The sequence below is a fragment of the Lonchura striata genome, chromosome 5 (assembly GCF_050655825.1).
Source record: "Lonchura striata isolate lonStrDom1 chromosome 5, ASM5065582v1, whole genome shotgun sequence".
In the NCBI taxonomy this organism is placed as follows: Eukaryota; Metazoa; Chordata; class Aves; order Passeriformes; family Estrildidae; genus Lonchura; species Lonchura striata.
The window spans coordinates 43,875,001-43,889,962 of record NC_140707.1 but is presented as its reverse complement, the minus strand read 5'-3'; the positions used below and the strand labels follow the sequence as shown (position 1 = coordinate 43,889,962).

At 34.2% G+C, this 14,962-nt stretch overlaps 1 protein-coding gene across 10 annotated transcripts in view; it reads left to right on the top strand.

Annotated features, from left to right (window-relative positions):
• Positions 1-14,962, top strand: part of CDIN1 (CDAN1 interacting nuclease 1) — a 121,328-nt gene that overhangs the window by 18,888 nt on the left and 87,478 nt on the right. For all 10 annotated transcript variants that reach the window (XR_014955599.1, XR_014955600.1, XR_014955598.1 and 7 more), the window contains exons 2-5: positions 7,387-7,432; positions 8,286-8,350; positions 11,557-11,617; positions 14,562-14,634. Coding sequence is in view for 7 of the 10 variants with exons in the window: in XM_085580406.1 (XP_085436532.1) it covers positions 7,387-7,432; positions 8,286-8,350; positions 11,557-11,617; positions 14,562-14,634 (245 nt within the window). In the remaining 3 variants the exon portion in view is untranslated. The remainder of the gene's footprint in view (positions 1-7,386; positions 7,433-8,285; positions 8,351-11,556; positions 11,618-14,561; positions 14,635-14,962) is intronic.

The following is a 14,962-nucleotide window of genomic DNA, read 5'->3' as shown; positions in this document are numbered from 1 at the left end:
CAAGCATTGTTTAATTCCAGAAAGAAATTATATCAGAACAATATCTTAGGCAAATTACTGTCCATTTTCACTACTTGCTTGCAAATATTATAAAACTGAAAAAGTAGTTTCTTTTCATTAGACCTGCTACTCTTCCGTTGCTGTGATTACTGTTTTTTTTAACATGTTACTTATTTACCCACTGTTAAAGCATGATGCTGTTCTTCATAACAATGTATATGTGAATGGAAAACCAGCGTTTTTGTTCATCTCTTTTCAGGTTAGGCAATTGGTCATAAATACTTTGCAATCATTTGAATATGGAGTATTTTTAGTTACACTTACATTATTGCTGTTGGAAATCAGACTTTTGTGGTGTGGGTGAAAGAAGGTGCAATTTATCTCTGTAAAGAGCTAGCATTATTTTGGGATCATTGCCTGTACTGGTTATTTGTACTTATGTCTGCAATTTATTTTTTTCACATCTGATACAGATCGTTCATAGTCTGCAGTTGTTTTAAAATACATTGGTTGTTACAAGAGACACCAAAAAATTAGGTGTCTACAGGAAGAATTGGTGCTCTATTCTTAAAGGAACTTCTAAGTCTTCCTAAATGAAAAATCAAACAGTATCTAATACTGGCAATTTTCCTCTGTCTGCTGCTAGAACTTATTGGCCAACTAGGTCAGACATTATTAAAGTTCAAGTGGTCCAGTGGGAAAAGTAATAGCCTTACGCTACTATGAATTTTAAATGCTGCCATTTCTATGTATTGCACCATCATCTGTTCTCACACATCACTAAATTGTATAGAAGTTGTGGGACCAACCAGTGTCAAGGTCATAGAAGTGATGACTCTTCTCAAGTAGCCTTTGCTGAGCATTGTCATACAGTTATAACCCTGGTTATAGGCAGCAAAGTTGAATGCACATACCTGAATTTAATCTTTTTATTATAATTGAATAGTGAATCCTGCATCCTGCAATGCAGGATATCTTTCTCCTCAGAATCTTTACTTTGTATTTTATTTTTGATCCTGCCAAAGGTATGAAATTGACTTTGAGGCAAAGGCAATTTTTAGGGATCTCTTTAAGTCTTTTGAGTTGAGCTGTTGTACAGCTTACTGAACTGGATATCAGTGAATTTTAAAATTGTTTAATGATATTGTTCATCAGATGAGCTTGGATTTAGTCTTGATTTTAAATGTAATCATACGAAGTCTGAAATGATGATATCATCATGTACTTGTCATATATATGTGTATATCTACATGCACACTGCATAACAATAACAGTAACAACAACACAATAATAATAATAATAATAATAATAATAATAATAATAATAATAATAATAATAACAATAACAATATGTTTGTAATGGGAGAATTTCCTCTACAAAACTGTATTGAATTGATAGTTTCCAAATGAGTAGCTACCAGTAATACGTCATTGTATGGAAGGCTTCTTGTGCAGAAATAATAAAACTGGTTTTGTATTCTAGATTTGAACTGGTGTAGTTGGAAATCTGGAAAATTGGAAGATGGCCACTTTATAGAAGTTAGCATGTTGTAACTAAAGACTTAGATACTTCTGTGTTACTTAGTAGCTCCAATTCAAACTCACCTATTGATTTAAAAATATATATTCTCACACATGTGTATAGACAAGTATATTTATTTAACTTAAATTGGTAATTCACTGACTTCTGATAAATAATTGGTAGATTTGTGAGTGATGAAAGTACAAATGCATTCAGAGACAATACTCTGCTTTTTGAGAATTTTCTTCAGAAAATGACCATAATCATACTAAACTATAAGAAAGATTGTTGTACTAGAGGCTACAGTGAAGAAAGATTAAAGCTGTAACTATTGTAGAGGTCCTTTGTTCCACGTGCCTCCTTTGTTCCATGTTCTTCAGGCATATAAGCCTAACAAGCTCTGGGTAGGCCTTCCTGGATTCTCTTGTGGAATCATTCGGATTGCTAAGAAGCCTTTTTGTTGTCTGGACAATCCTGACACATGGAAGAAATTCAGAGAACCCACTAGTTGTCACCTCTTCTCAGGTGGGAATTTGGCCATCAGAGGGGCATTGGGTCATTTACAGGTGTAACTGTGGTGCTTGCTGCCCATGTCCTGCAGTTCTGGGAGGCCACTGAGGCTGTATGCCTCTGTGCATGTTATACATTTGAAACAATGCTGCTAGATCTATTTGAATTCCATTACTGCCAGAGTTTTTACAAATTAGGGTGTGATATTGCTTCCTTTAGGAGTCCCTGTTCCAGATAATTTGCAGTGTAGAAGATGAGAATTTGGCTGCTTGAATTTCTTTCATGTCTTTAATAAGGTAACAGGAAAAATATGTTTTAGACACGTGCTCTGAAACTTCAGGATAGATGTGAGAAAAATTCCCCTTTCACTACTAGTCTTTTAATTTTTTTGGATTTATATCTTTCTTTCTTTCCTCACTTAGATTTTAAATCTGGCATGGCAGCACCACACAGTCTAGCCCTATTACTTTTATTTTAATGCTCAATATTGTACCAGTAAAAGTATTTTTAAACTTATAATACATGGAAAGGGAAAGTTCTTTTCCAGTTAAAAAAAAAATGAGAAACTCTTGCTATCTACTCTAGAACTTTAGAACTTTCATATCATGAAAGATATGGGTAGCACTGCATACTCACTAGAGACTGTGGAAGAAACTCTTTTCCCCCTTTATTGAATTGTTGCTATATTTGAGTGGCAGTGTTATGTTCTTCAGAGAGAAGGTTTGACACTGCAGCTTTGGGATTTCTCAGGTAATAGCTTTTGAATTTTGGAAACACAGCTCCTGCCCCTACACTCTGTTTCTTAACCAATATCTTTTTAATTAGGTGGAATATTCCATTTTATGAAAAGGAAGCAATGAAGCTATTCTGTTTATCTATAACAAATTTGTCTTATGGACGATGCTTTCCTCCTTGTTTCCAATTGTGTGAAATCTCTTTAGATACTCTACCTTTGTTCCATGTTAAAATAAATTAAATGTAAAACTGATTTTTTACTCTTTCTACTTTAGGCAGCAACTATAGACTTAAAAGTGAGGGAAACTCATTCTAAAACATGAAACAAGAAACAAGTGGAATCTTGGTTTGCACCTACAACTGCATGTTTTGAATCTCAGAAAATAAAGTAAAAACTGTAAGTTTCATCTTAACTGTAAAGAATTGATTATTTGCAAGGGCTGATAATATAATATTTGCAAAACATTTGCTATGCTTGGATTTTCTCCTGGTGAGGCTGAAGTAAGTAGCGAATATTAACTTGGACAGCTCTCCAAATCTTGGTTGCATCTGCAATTCTGTTTTATTGAGGTGATGATCTGGTACAATTAAATTGCTTTCAAAGTTTTGTATGTACTCTAGCTATAAAGCAGTAAACTGCTTATATGAAGTAGTAACTTATCTGTTACTATTTTATATATGAGTACTCATTGCAAACCAGAACATTTTCGAAGCACTTTCTAGGGATTATGGCATTTTTTGTCTACAAATTCTGAGATTGATTAGAAGAGAATGGTCTAAATTTTATTCTTATGTACTAATTGACCAAAGGGCATATTCTTTTCCTAGCACCAAACTTGCAGTTTTCTTTCTAGATTGACTGATATCTAAGTTCTTAGAGATCATTTCTCTTATCCCTTTTCTGGACTGTCTTGGGCATCCAACTTAAATGTTGGATTTGTGTATTAGAACGAACTTTCATAACTGTAATACTATTTTTTAATGGCAGGCAAATTTTTATATCTTGGTATCACTAAGAACCTAGAACTTGCACTTCATTTTATAAAATAGAAGTAATTTTATCTTTAAAAAATGGGCATTTTTAGCCAACTTTAGATTTCAGTTTTCTGCTCAAATCCCCCTATATATTGACAAGAGCATGAAATACATCAAGCGTTCAGATGGAACTATGACACTGGCATCAGCATGGGGCAACAAAAGGTAAATTGTCATCACTGTGGATGCCAGTATACAAGTAAAAGAGGATATCTAAAGAGCGAGGCTGGATGCTTTGGACAGAGGTCTGGGAGTTAGATTCATTACTGTCTGGAATTGCAGAAGAAAATGTTTCCATGAAAGTTGTCACTACAGAACTTAAGAGAAAATTTGCTGATTTCTGTGGACAATATACTTAATTCCACAAGAGGATAACAGGTTAGATTATTAAATGTTTAAACTAGGTAGTACTCAGAATTATGACTTTTGGGTTTTTTGTTTGTTTGTTTCAGAAAATTGTTAATTATTACCTTAGCTCTATAGTTTCTCAACAAAAGTGTCTGCTGTCACAAGCGTCTATATTACTAGTCTTCAAGTAAGCCATGAGGCTTACTATATAGTTTATTCCATGAAAGGCAATAATACAGTACTCAAATGTTATTTTGAATAAAAAAACACTTTCAGTGTTATGTTTGTTTTCCTGGATAGCTCAGTGATAAATGCATTTGTCTGCTCATTTGTTGCTTTGGAATCTTGTATAGAAGTATCAGAGGATGGATGGAGCCTTGGGAATTTAGCTGTTCCTCTAGAAGTAATGGTAACTTCTGTGATAGTATTCTTGCTGTCAGTATCAGCAGTTGTGATCATGCTGTTTTGCTATTGAAATTCATGTTCATGACTCCTCTTTCCTCTCCAAGTATACAGTAGTGCCTTTTTCAGAAACCATGATGTATCAGTTTTCACTCAATAGAATCTTGTGAAAGATGCTCCATCTGTGTTTTGAGGAGCTACTTCATTTTGCCAGGAAGTTGTCTCAATGACATTGTAGCAAGAAAACACTGAGTGGCAGAGGAGTGGTTTTAGTGTTTAAGACAGGAACGATGTTAACCAAGAGAAGCATGGAAGCAGCCATGTGAAGATACAAATCCACTTCTGGAGAAGGGGAAAGATCATCCATAGTAAGTCTTGTAATTATTTGAATGGTGTTATTGAAATAATTCTCTTTGTCCCAGTGATAAAGTTTCTGTACTGCAATCCAGTATATATCTAATTTTCACTGTTATTGGAATGAATTTTTTCAGTATTCATGCTAAGTCCTAGATTATCTGAACAATTGGAAGCATAGCAGAAGAGTGTTGATATAAATTGAAGTAGGTCAAAATCCAAGGACACCAAAGGGACAAATAAAATTGACAAGAATAAGAGAAACATTTAGTTTTGAGAAGACCTTGAAAGTCATCAAGGTCATTAACCTAGCATTTCCAAGTCTGCCATTAAAAGTGGAGTGTAAAGGGAGAGAGGGATAATGGTCTTAATTTCTTCTGATATGTCAGTGTCAGTGTATAATAGGATAATGGTAGTGTAAGTACGGTTAACATACCAGGAATAGCATAAAACCACAAAAACTGCTATGTCAGTGGAGGAGAACTCAAACCAGAGATCTAGTCAAATGCTGTCCTGATCTGTTCTGGGATTTTTTTCCCACATCTCTAAATTCAGTTCTATCATTATGACCATGTAGCTATACAAGGTAATAATAATTATCTGGTGAGCCATTAGGTAGCCATATGTATCCAACTTATTTATAGCCTGCAAGTTTGTATTTTTTTTAAATCAACTTGAGATACCTTAGCTTTCTGTATGTATATAGCCTGTGTAAGTATATAATCTTAATTTCTTTCCTTTGTTCACCTTCTAGTGAACATGTGCAGGTTGCAGGTTGTCATAATTGGATTGTGCACCTTTTGGAGAGGCTTTGTGGTATGTAACACCTGGCCTCTGTGTCACATGTATACTTAAATAAATATTATTTAAATACTGTTTAATTTAATAGAAACTTTATAAAAATTCTTTACTTTATTTGACTTATTTTTTCTGTAATCCATTAATTTAATAAATCTCTATATTAGTCAGTTTCTGTTGCTATCATTTTTCTACAGTTTTAACATTCAATCTCAGTGAGTACTCAGGGTGAACAGTCCCATGTGTAAAATACCAAAGATCAAGGCTCAGCTTACTGTTGTCACGCAGATGTTGTGCTGGGCAGACAAGCCCAAAATACATAATTATGGCAAAAAGCCTGGAAGCACAGCTATGGATAAGGCATATTTGTAAGTTCTTTATACAGCACTGCATTAATCTAGCCACTTTGTTCCTGATTCTTCAGCTGCTTGGTTTAGAGGTAACTTTATACCATGCTGCATATATGTACTGTCTGTTTAACTCTGATCCAACCATTTAGTTGTTTTGTGCCTCAGTGTTCCCTTTTGAAAGTGAGAGTAGGACTTCCTTATTTTAAATTATTGCTTCTGAAGTGTTACAGTTGGAAGGAGAAGGGTCATTTATGCATGGAGAGAATACATACTTTTAATGTAATTATGATATGATACCGGTGTTAAATTCACATACAAAAAATCTGACAGAAGAGTGAGACTTTAGACATTGCGGAATCTTTGAACTACCTATGCTGTGCTATAGTAGGTAAGTTCATGGAAGGAAAAAATGTTAATTATTCATAATGCTTTGCTGTACCATAAAACTCGATTTATTGAGACTATAATTTGTTCAAGTTGCATGTAGTAGAAAAATATATCAGGAGTAATTAGTAGTATTCAGGATGTGATGAGGTAGATATATCCACAGAGGACAATTGAAAACAGTAGTGGTGTGGTATTGATTGCCTTTCAGAGGAAAAAAAATCTTGTCTCTTTTCTAAATGTTAACAATTCAGAGAGAAAAATTCCCACTTGGGAAGAATGCTTTCCAGGTTGCTTCATTGCCAGGTGTTCGACATTGAGTGGAGCCTTAGATGAATGAAGCTTATGGCAGCTTTTGGAAATGACCGACTCCGGGGAATCTTGGCTTCCTGCTGTGAAAGTTTCCATTTTCAAAGCACATCAGTTTCAGTGGGAATGTTCCACTGGTCCCATATGCTACTTCTGACAGAGGGGGAAGTTTTTAACCTGAATATGAGACAGCTACTGAAGAAGTTCCCTTGCTGCTAACAAAATGAATTTCAATACGTTGCCAGTGAACAAGCGGCATGTTCCCAAATGCTGATGGAATTTAACCCCATCAATTTTTAATGGAAATTTTGCTTTTAATTTCCTTTTTTCCCTGTTATCTTTTAGCTCCACTATTTGCTCCTGGTAGAACTTTTGGGTTCTGAAGTTGAATCACCCAAACAATATGCTAGTTTGATTTGAAATTCTTGCTATATTTTCCTCCCCTCCCTCATACGCTCTCTCCTTGACCTAGCAGCAGGAAGCCTTTGTCTGAGGTGTTCATCTGGAACAACTTTTCCACACTTGTTTTCATGTTCTGTTAGATTACAGGGCAGCAGGCCTACCTTTGAAGCTCCCTTCTCTTTTGTTTCTTTGCAGTGCACTCCAGTAATTAACTTTGTCCTTCTTTTATTTGTTCCAGTCAATCGCAGTCCACTCTGCTGAGCATCTTCTCCCAGGAGTACCAGGTTAGAAGTTTTCTCCTTTGTGAGGGTTGACAGGTGCCTAATTGAATGATGAATGTCCCTTTATTTCTTTGTAATTGAACTGCCAGCTTTCTGATTGGTTTGGAGGATGTTCCTTTTTCCACATCAAGCACCGCCTGAGTCTCAGTGGATGGCTGCCAAACCTACCCATCCATCTGTCTAATAACATCTAGCCTTTGCTTATTTGGTGGACCTGTAATAAATTATGCTAAACCATTATTATTCTGACAATAATAATTTCCCTGTGTTGCGTGGTTCCATGTGCTAAATGTTTGCTGACTTGCACTGTCAGTGCTGCTTTCCATTGCTGACAGAGATGATGATAAATGACCATTGCCGGAGTGGCAGAAGGCAAGAGAGGCAGAAAATGGAGTCATTTATCATGAGATGACAGGTGTCAGTCAAGTGGCAAGTCTCTATGGAATTACTTTTTGTAGTTTTTCAAATAAGTTGTTTTTAAGCAATGTTCTTCCTGGTTAAAAATGCCAATTGAATTGTAAAACTAGAGTGTACCAGACTTAGATGGAATTGAATTGAGGGAAAATTAATACAAAGGTTGAAAGAGAGAACAAGTTTTTCTTTGCCCTCAGCAGCCTTCAGTAAACTTATTTAGATTCAATTATTGTGACCTTACTGCCTTTTACATATGGTACATTGCAGTACAGTCTGAAGACGTTCAATTCAATAGGTAGATTGAATGTCATTTCTGTATGGAATCTAAAAGCATGATTCACATCTATCAAAGTGTAGCCAAGGATTGCATGTTTGTGTAGTCATGATTTCTGTGTTTTGATCTGACACCTTTTTAAAAGTCCTGGTTTTTTCATTTTTCTAGAAACAAATCAAAAGAACACATGCCAAGCATCACACTGCTGAAGCTATCGAAACTTACTACCAAAGGTATGACCTCCCCACCCCAGTTAAGACTCTTATCATAGCTACTGGGTTTTACAGCAGTAATTAAAAAAAAGTGAGTAAATTAGCTTATGAAGCTAATTGTATATAACAATAAATTAAGAATTTGGGAATACAGAATGGTTCACATAAAAATGTTTTTCACTGGAAATAAGAAATTTTTCATTATTTGGTCATTCTCATTAAGAAAGAGTTTACTTCCCTGGCTCTAAGTCAGGATAAGCAAATATTTTTTCCAGTGTATGTGATCGCGTTTATTATGTATTGCCTATAGTTCGTAATTTTTAGGATTTCTGTGTCAACACTGATTTTGATGACTTCTTTACAGCAAGAGAGCTTGTTCTGTTACAGTGCTTGTTTAAAACAACATTTGTGTTACATTACAAAAAGTTACATATTCATGTATTGCCAGTTAAAACACTAATTTTTAGATCACTTCTGTTTTATCAACAGAAGTGTCAGAAATAGTTTTTAAGGGAGGATGAAAAACCTTTATGTCATTTTGCAATTGTTTGCATCTTGAGCTAATAAACTGTGCTTGCTACACCTTGTAGTTTTTCTCTTAGTTCCATAGGCTTTACTAAAAATATTCCAGTGACATAATTGGGGCATAGTGATAACAGGTAAAGATATGCAATTAAAATATTACTTTGTAGACTGACATATCTGAAGAGCATGCATGGCAAATGAATTCATACTTGTGATGTGTGATATTCGTGCTTAATACTAATCTGTATGAATCAAGAAAATAAACAAAGAGCCTTCATTTGTAAACAATTAAATGTGCTTCTGCCAAAGTCATGTGTTTAAAACTTAACCTCAGCCTGATTATATCAGACACTGGTTTAGAATATCTAGTGTAAAGTGTACTAGTTTGGGTGTTTGATTTTGGTTTTTAGCAGTTGTATTGTTTTGTAAAATTTGTACTGGATCACATCACACTTTTCCTAGGGTTGATATTTGTTTAGGAAGAATATTGGCTTAAAAATCTTGTTATGCTAATAACATGCATATACAGTACTACTTTTAATTATTTTTCACCAGCACAGTTTTAGTGTAGTGGTTTGTGGTAATTGTAACTGCTGCATAAGTAACCCTTTTCTTAGAGTATCTGTAAATCACTAGTTCCAGCCTGAAACTTCAACCTACCACATGGGACAAGATTTCGCTTTATGCAAAGCAGCAGTTGTAGTGGCGTCAGTAGGGTTATAGGTATGATTAAGTTTGTCTCACATCAGGTAGGAGGATTTGGTCTCCTGTCTTCTTCTGTAGTCTGAAGTATGATAGCAGTACATAACTAATGCATTATGTATGAAGCTGTATGGTAGTGGTAGGGAAAATCATTCTTTATGCTATTTCTGAGTATGTCATTTTGCAAGTGTATTAACATGGCTGAGTAAAATGCACATGTTTTAAAATCAGAGCTGTTCTGGTCAATAGCTAAAAAACTCATTTCAGTTCTGTTTTAATAGATTTACTGTGTAGTATGTTTAGGAGGCTACAGAAACAGACAACTTGAGATAGAAGCCACTTTAAAACACTTCAGGCATAAATATGACAAACATGTCTTCTCCTCTGCTCTTCTGTAGCATCCACTTTACTACTGTAAACCCCAGACTGAATGCTATGCTCCTTAGTATTTCTGCCGACATACAAGCAGATAATTGTGCTGTCATTGCTTTCTTAGGTCAGAATCTACCAGGTTTTGAAGGTAGGCATTTCCAGTGGTCCCTGTTAGGAGCAAGTAAAATAGCTGAGTAGAGTAGTTTCTTCTACTTGGCTGAGACTTACTAGTCTGACACTTAGGCAAGCACAAAGTACAAGAAGGATCAGCAAGTTTTCAGAACTTTATTGCCTTCAGCATGTGAGACCTGTTAGTCTATAATGGAGTTGCCAGAAGCATTAGAAATATATGACAGAAATTTACTTCATTCTCACTATTGCTGTTTGATCATCTACATGCATGTTTGAGAACTTCATTCTCAAGTACATTTTCCTGGCTTTGTATTTTGTGTATGATATCTCATTTTCTTCTGTTATAAATTTACAATGTTTAAACACGTTTTGTGTGTGTGTGTTTTTTTTTAATGTGGAACTGAAATAGTTTACAGCAAAAAGCTTTTTTCATTTTCTTAATTCATTAAGCTTCAGAATAACTTGCAAGCAAAAAGCCCTCTATCTAATCTTATTTGAAGGGGTTTTATAAAAGGTGTACCACCCATTTCACAGAAAGGTAAAATGACAAAGAATTTTAATGTCTGTAACTAATGAGCAGAAGAGTGTCTTCTGATGGATAGATAATGATAGAGCTGAAAAGGCTGTGGCCTTCTAATGATGTCAGTAATGATGTGCTATGCGAATACAGATAGGATAAACGAGCAGGTTCAAGTGTTGGTAACTATTGTTCTTTTCCACATGGCTGCAAAGCAGAAAGTGGCTTCCAATATCATAGCTCCTTCCCATCAGCTTCAGAACACAGGTTTCAAGTTCTATCAAAATGTAAATACCAAGTAGTGAAAGTAACAGAAGTGAGCAAAGCAATATTGTGCGAATTGATGGTCAGAAACATCATTCTGTAATACCCTCAACTAGAAACATTAAGCCTTTGCCACTGATAGGGTAATGGCTTTCTATCAACATTTATTGAATCCTAAATATTTCTTGTTTTCTTTGTAGAATATTAATTGTTAGACTGATTTCACTAAAGTAAGCCTTTAGTATTTAAATTACTGCCCAGTTGATAAAATCTGGAATAAATTTGAGAATTTATGGTTTTTTGTGTACCAGTGAATTGGTTTAAATACACAGTCCATCTTCATAGTTGAAGGTCATGTGGAACCAAAAATATTTATTGTGAATAATAGAGGTTTATTTGTCTGTGATGGATCTTTAAGTAGTACAGATATAATTTATTTGTGTGTCTTAAGCCACATTTTTTTTTAATTTCTTGATATATTGGATTTTTTACCAGTGTCCTCATTGAAATGGATATATTTTGCAGATGACTAGAATAGGAGACAACCCTGGAGAGTTAGTGGTTGCTTAAAATACTTACTTCTTAAAAGATTGCCCATTAAATACTCTGTAATGGGGTATTTTCCCCCAAATGAAAAAGATTCACAAGGGATACTGACATGTATAAACTGGTCTTTTCCTGCCATTGCAAAATTACCTGGCTTTGTCTTGTCTAGGTACCTGAATGGGGTGATGAAAAATGCAGCTGCCCCAGTATTACTGGACCTGGCCAATGAGGTAATCATCTTTCTTTTTTTTTTTAATCTTCCAGTGTAAAACCTAAGGGGCATATCTATAGTGACTTTAGTGAGAAATGTAATTAACCTAAAAAAAATGGTTTCAAGGCACATTAGACATTTAAAATGGTTCCCCAGTCTGTTAGTACTTAAAATAATTAGACAAAAAGCCACATTTATTAATAAATCAGTTCATGTAATTAGTCTTTTAACTTCAAGGCAAATGTGTAGGATACCCTGAATTTGTATTTTGCTGAAAATTTCCAACAGACTGCAGGTCTTTATTGCATAAACTTTCTAAAAATTCTTACATTGATTAAATGGAGTTGTATCAGTTTGAGTCCTTGCCTTTAATAACAAAACCCATCTAAGTTATTACTATTTCTTAGTAATAGGAAGGTTTAAAACAGATAATTATCCTGGCTCCGTTTATTTCTGTTCATACGGATTAGAGAATGGCTAATGAAAACTGCTTAAGGTAAAGCACTTAAGGAGAATAAATTCCTCAGTGTTTGGAAAGTTCTGTAAGAATGCCATTAAAGTCTTGAAAAATTTATTGATGTTGTTTATTAACTAGAATATGAATTTGCCTTGTTATACAAGGTGTTATTTGTATTAAAAACTTCTATCTTAGCATTACATTAAAGAAGAGGTTAAAAGTTAGAGCAAGTGGCAAGTAGTTTCCTAGAAAAAAATAAATTGATGAAATACCTGTTTTTTAAACTCTAAAATATTTATTTACTGTAATAGTAACAGTACAATAGCTGATACTCCCTGGAACTGCTTATGCAATCCTCAAAGGGATAGAATGAAATATATGCTGTTTTGTGTTGCCTTTTAATAGAAAATGTAAGAAGGAAGCAGAAAATGAGTGTTTGCATTAAAAATGATATGGCACTGTGAACATTAAGTGTAGCAATAGCAGTAAGTTCTACATGTTACATTAGTAAAAAAGAATGTTTTTTCTCTCATGTACATTGCTGCAGCCAGCAAATGAGTGATTACCTATCAATTACTGGAAGGTTCTAATGGTCTGTGAAGTGGCTGTGTAACCTGATCATACAGTTAGCATAAAATCAAGAATTTATTTCATATTAGTGGTAATGTGTAGCTTCTTACCATCTCTGGAAAAGACAAATCTTGAAGTACTGAGACTAGAATGTACTTTACATAAATAAGTACAATCTTACTAAGAATTTAGGTAAACATCCCAATGGATGATATATTGCACCTATATTATATGGGAACTGTCATAAAAATATTTCAAGCACAGAGTAATATATCTGTTACTGCTTCTTTGTATATTTTTTGCATTGATTTAGAGATGATGCATATAATTTCTGACTCCAGTGAGCATATCTTTGTTTATATTTCACTAATGCATTTTTGCAATTCAGATCAAAGATATCTGCAGTTCAGAAATAAATAAAAATTAAGTCTAAGGGAAAGGGGAGATACATAAAAAACTTATTTGTTTCTGGTTTTGTAGTAGCAGGTATATCGGAAAGGCAATGCATTTTGTGACTGCCACCCAATGCATTAGGGAAACGTGGCAATAACCAGTGCCAGATTACTGCTTCCAAACAATCAAGCTGCCATTTTTATGTGATAGTTAATATTTAAATGACATACTCTTGCATCTGCTGACAATTGATGTAATGGTAATACTTTATGAGTCAATATATATTTAATCAGTGGAAACTGTAAAAATTGATGAGAAATATATAACATAGCTGTATTACAGTATGTAGCAGCTCTGTTAAATAGGAAAAGCTCCATATTGTTATCTTTTGGGGATGTTTTTTGAGGGTTTATAAAAGTACTTCTAATTCTTTTTTTTAAATGAAATTGTCAGCTGTTCATATTGTATATGTAGTACAAAAAGGCTAAAATAAATCACATTTTTGTTAGAAACAATAAAATTAGTCACTGTTCTCTTCATACAAATATTTTCAAGTGAGATTTGAAGCACTATGAATTTTACTTACATGCTAAATTCTGACATGAAGCATGATGGCCCTATTTCAAAGAAAGATGGACACATGATTAATATGAAAATTAGGGCAATGCAAGTACCTGAACTAATAAGGTAGTCCTTATTCAGGCTGGACTACCTTCAGTAATTTCACCATTTTTCATGTGTCAGCTCTGATGTGGGTTACTCTAAATAAGCAGCTCCTTGGAAAGCATTTCTCTCTACTTGGGGAATTTAAGGCCATCCAAGTACATACATATTTGGAAAAATATGTATGCACAAATGGAGTTACCTTTTTTGTATAGTTACTAAATCAGGATAAAATTTTTGCACTAACAGTGAACTTGAAAAGACGTCAAGAAAAATTCATTTTGTCAATTTGTGATCAAAATTAAAATTCTGATTCAGTAAAGCTGTGTTTTAATGGTATCTAAAAAGCTATTGTAATTTTAGGAGCAACTAGGTTGTACATTATTTGTACATATAAAAAAGTTGAAATGAAGGAATAGCTTTGTTAAAAATCAAAATATAAACTCTGAAGTAATTTTGACCAAGCCAAACACATCTGCTAGAGATACTGACACTAAGGATATATGGTATCACTTGATGGATACCACATGAATGAAGATTCATACATAAAAAAGGATCACCACTTCTTTTCCTTGATGGATAACCTTATAAAAGGGATTTCAGATTTCATGGCCATCTTTTACAAAGGGTGGTTCAGATGCAAAATGTACATACATTATAACCAGGATTTTATGTTGTCTACTTTATTTGGGTGTCCACTAGTACTGTGGATTACTACCACACATTTGGTGCAAATAGTTGAGTTCAGTAATTGGAAAAAGATCGTCTTTCCTTTGTTTTGCTTGTTAATTTTAATCTACAAATACAGCACAGTTCTGACAAATGTACATCTAAATGCATTTAGCGCCCAAAATTCTGTTTTTGTTTTTGTTGGGCTAAGGTGGATTTTGCCCCATCATTGATGGCTCGTATTGTGTTGGAAAGATTTCTGCAAGAAAAAGATCAAGCCATCCGTAAGTATCTTAGCTGGTTTTTTCTGGGTTTTTTTGTATTATATTATTTTTTAAATACTTTTTGTTTCCACTTTTCTTCTGACTATGATAGAAAAATAATCACCACAACACTGGAAGTGAGATAACAAGGGTAACATTTTAAGTTTGGTATCTTCAACAGTCAATGACACTTAAACTGTGTGTAAGAAGAGCAGCCACAATTTAATACTATTTAAACAAATCTTTTTCCTCTTAGATTTCCAGAATATCTGTTCCTCCAGTAAAATAAAGGGTATGCGGCTCATACCAAATTTATATCTTTAAAATTCTGTATTTTAGAATTCAGTAA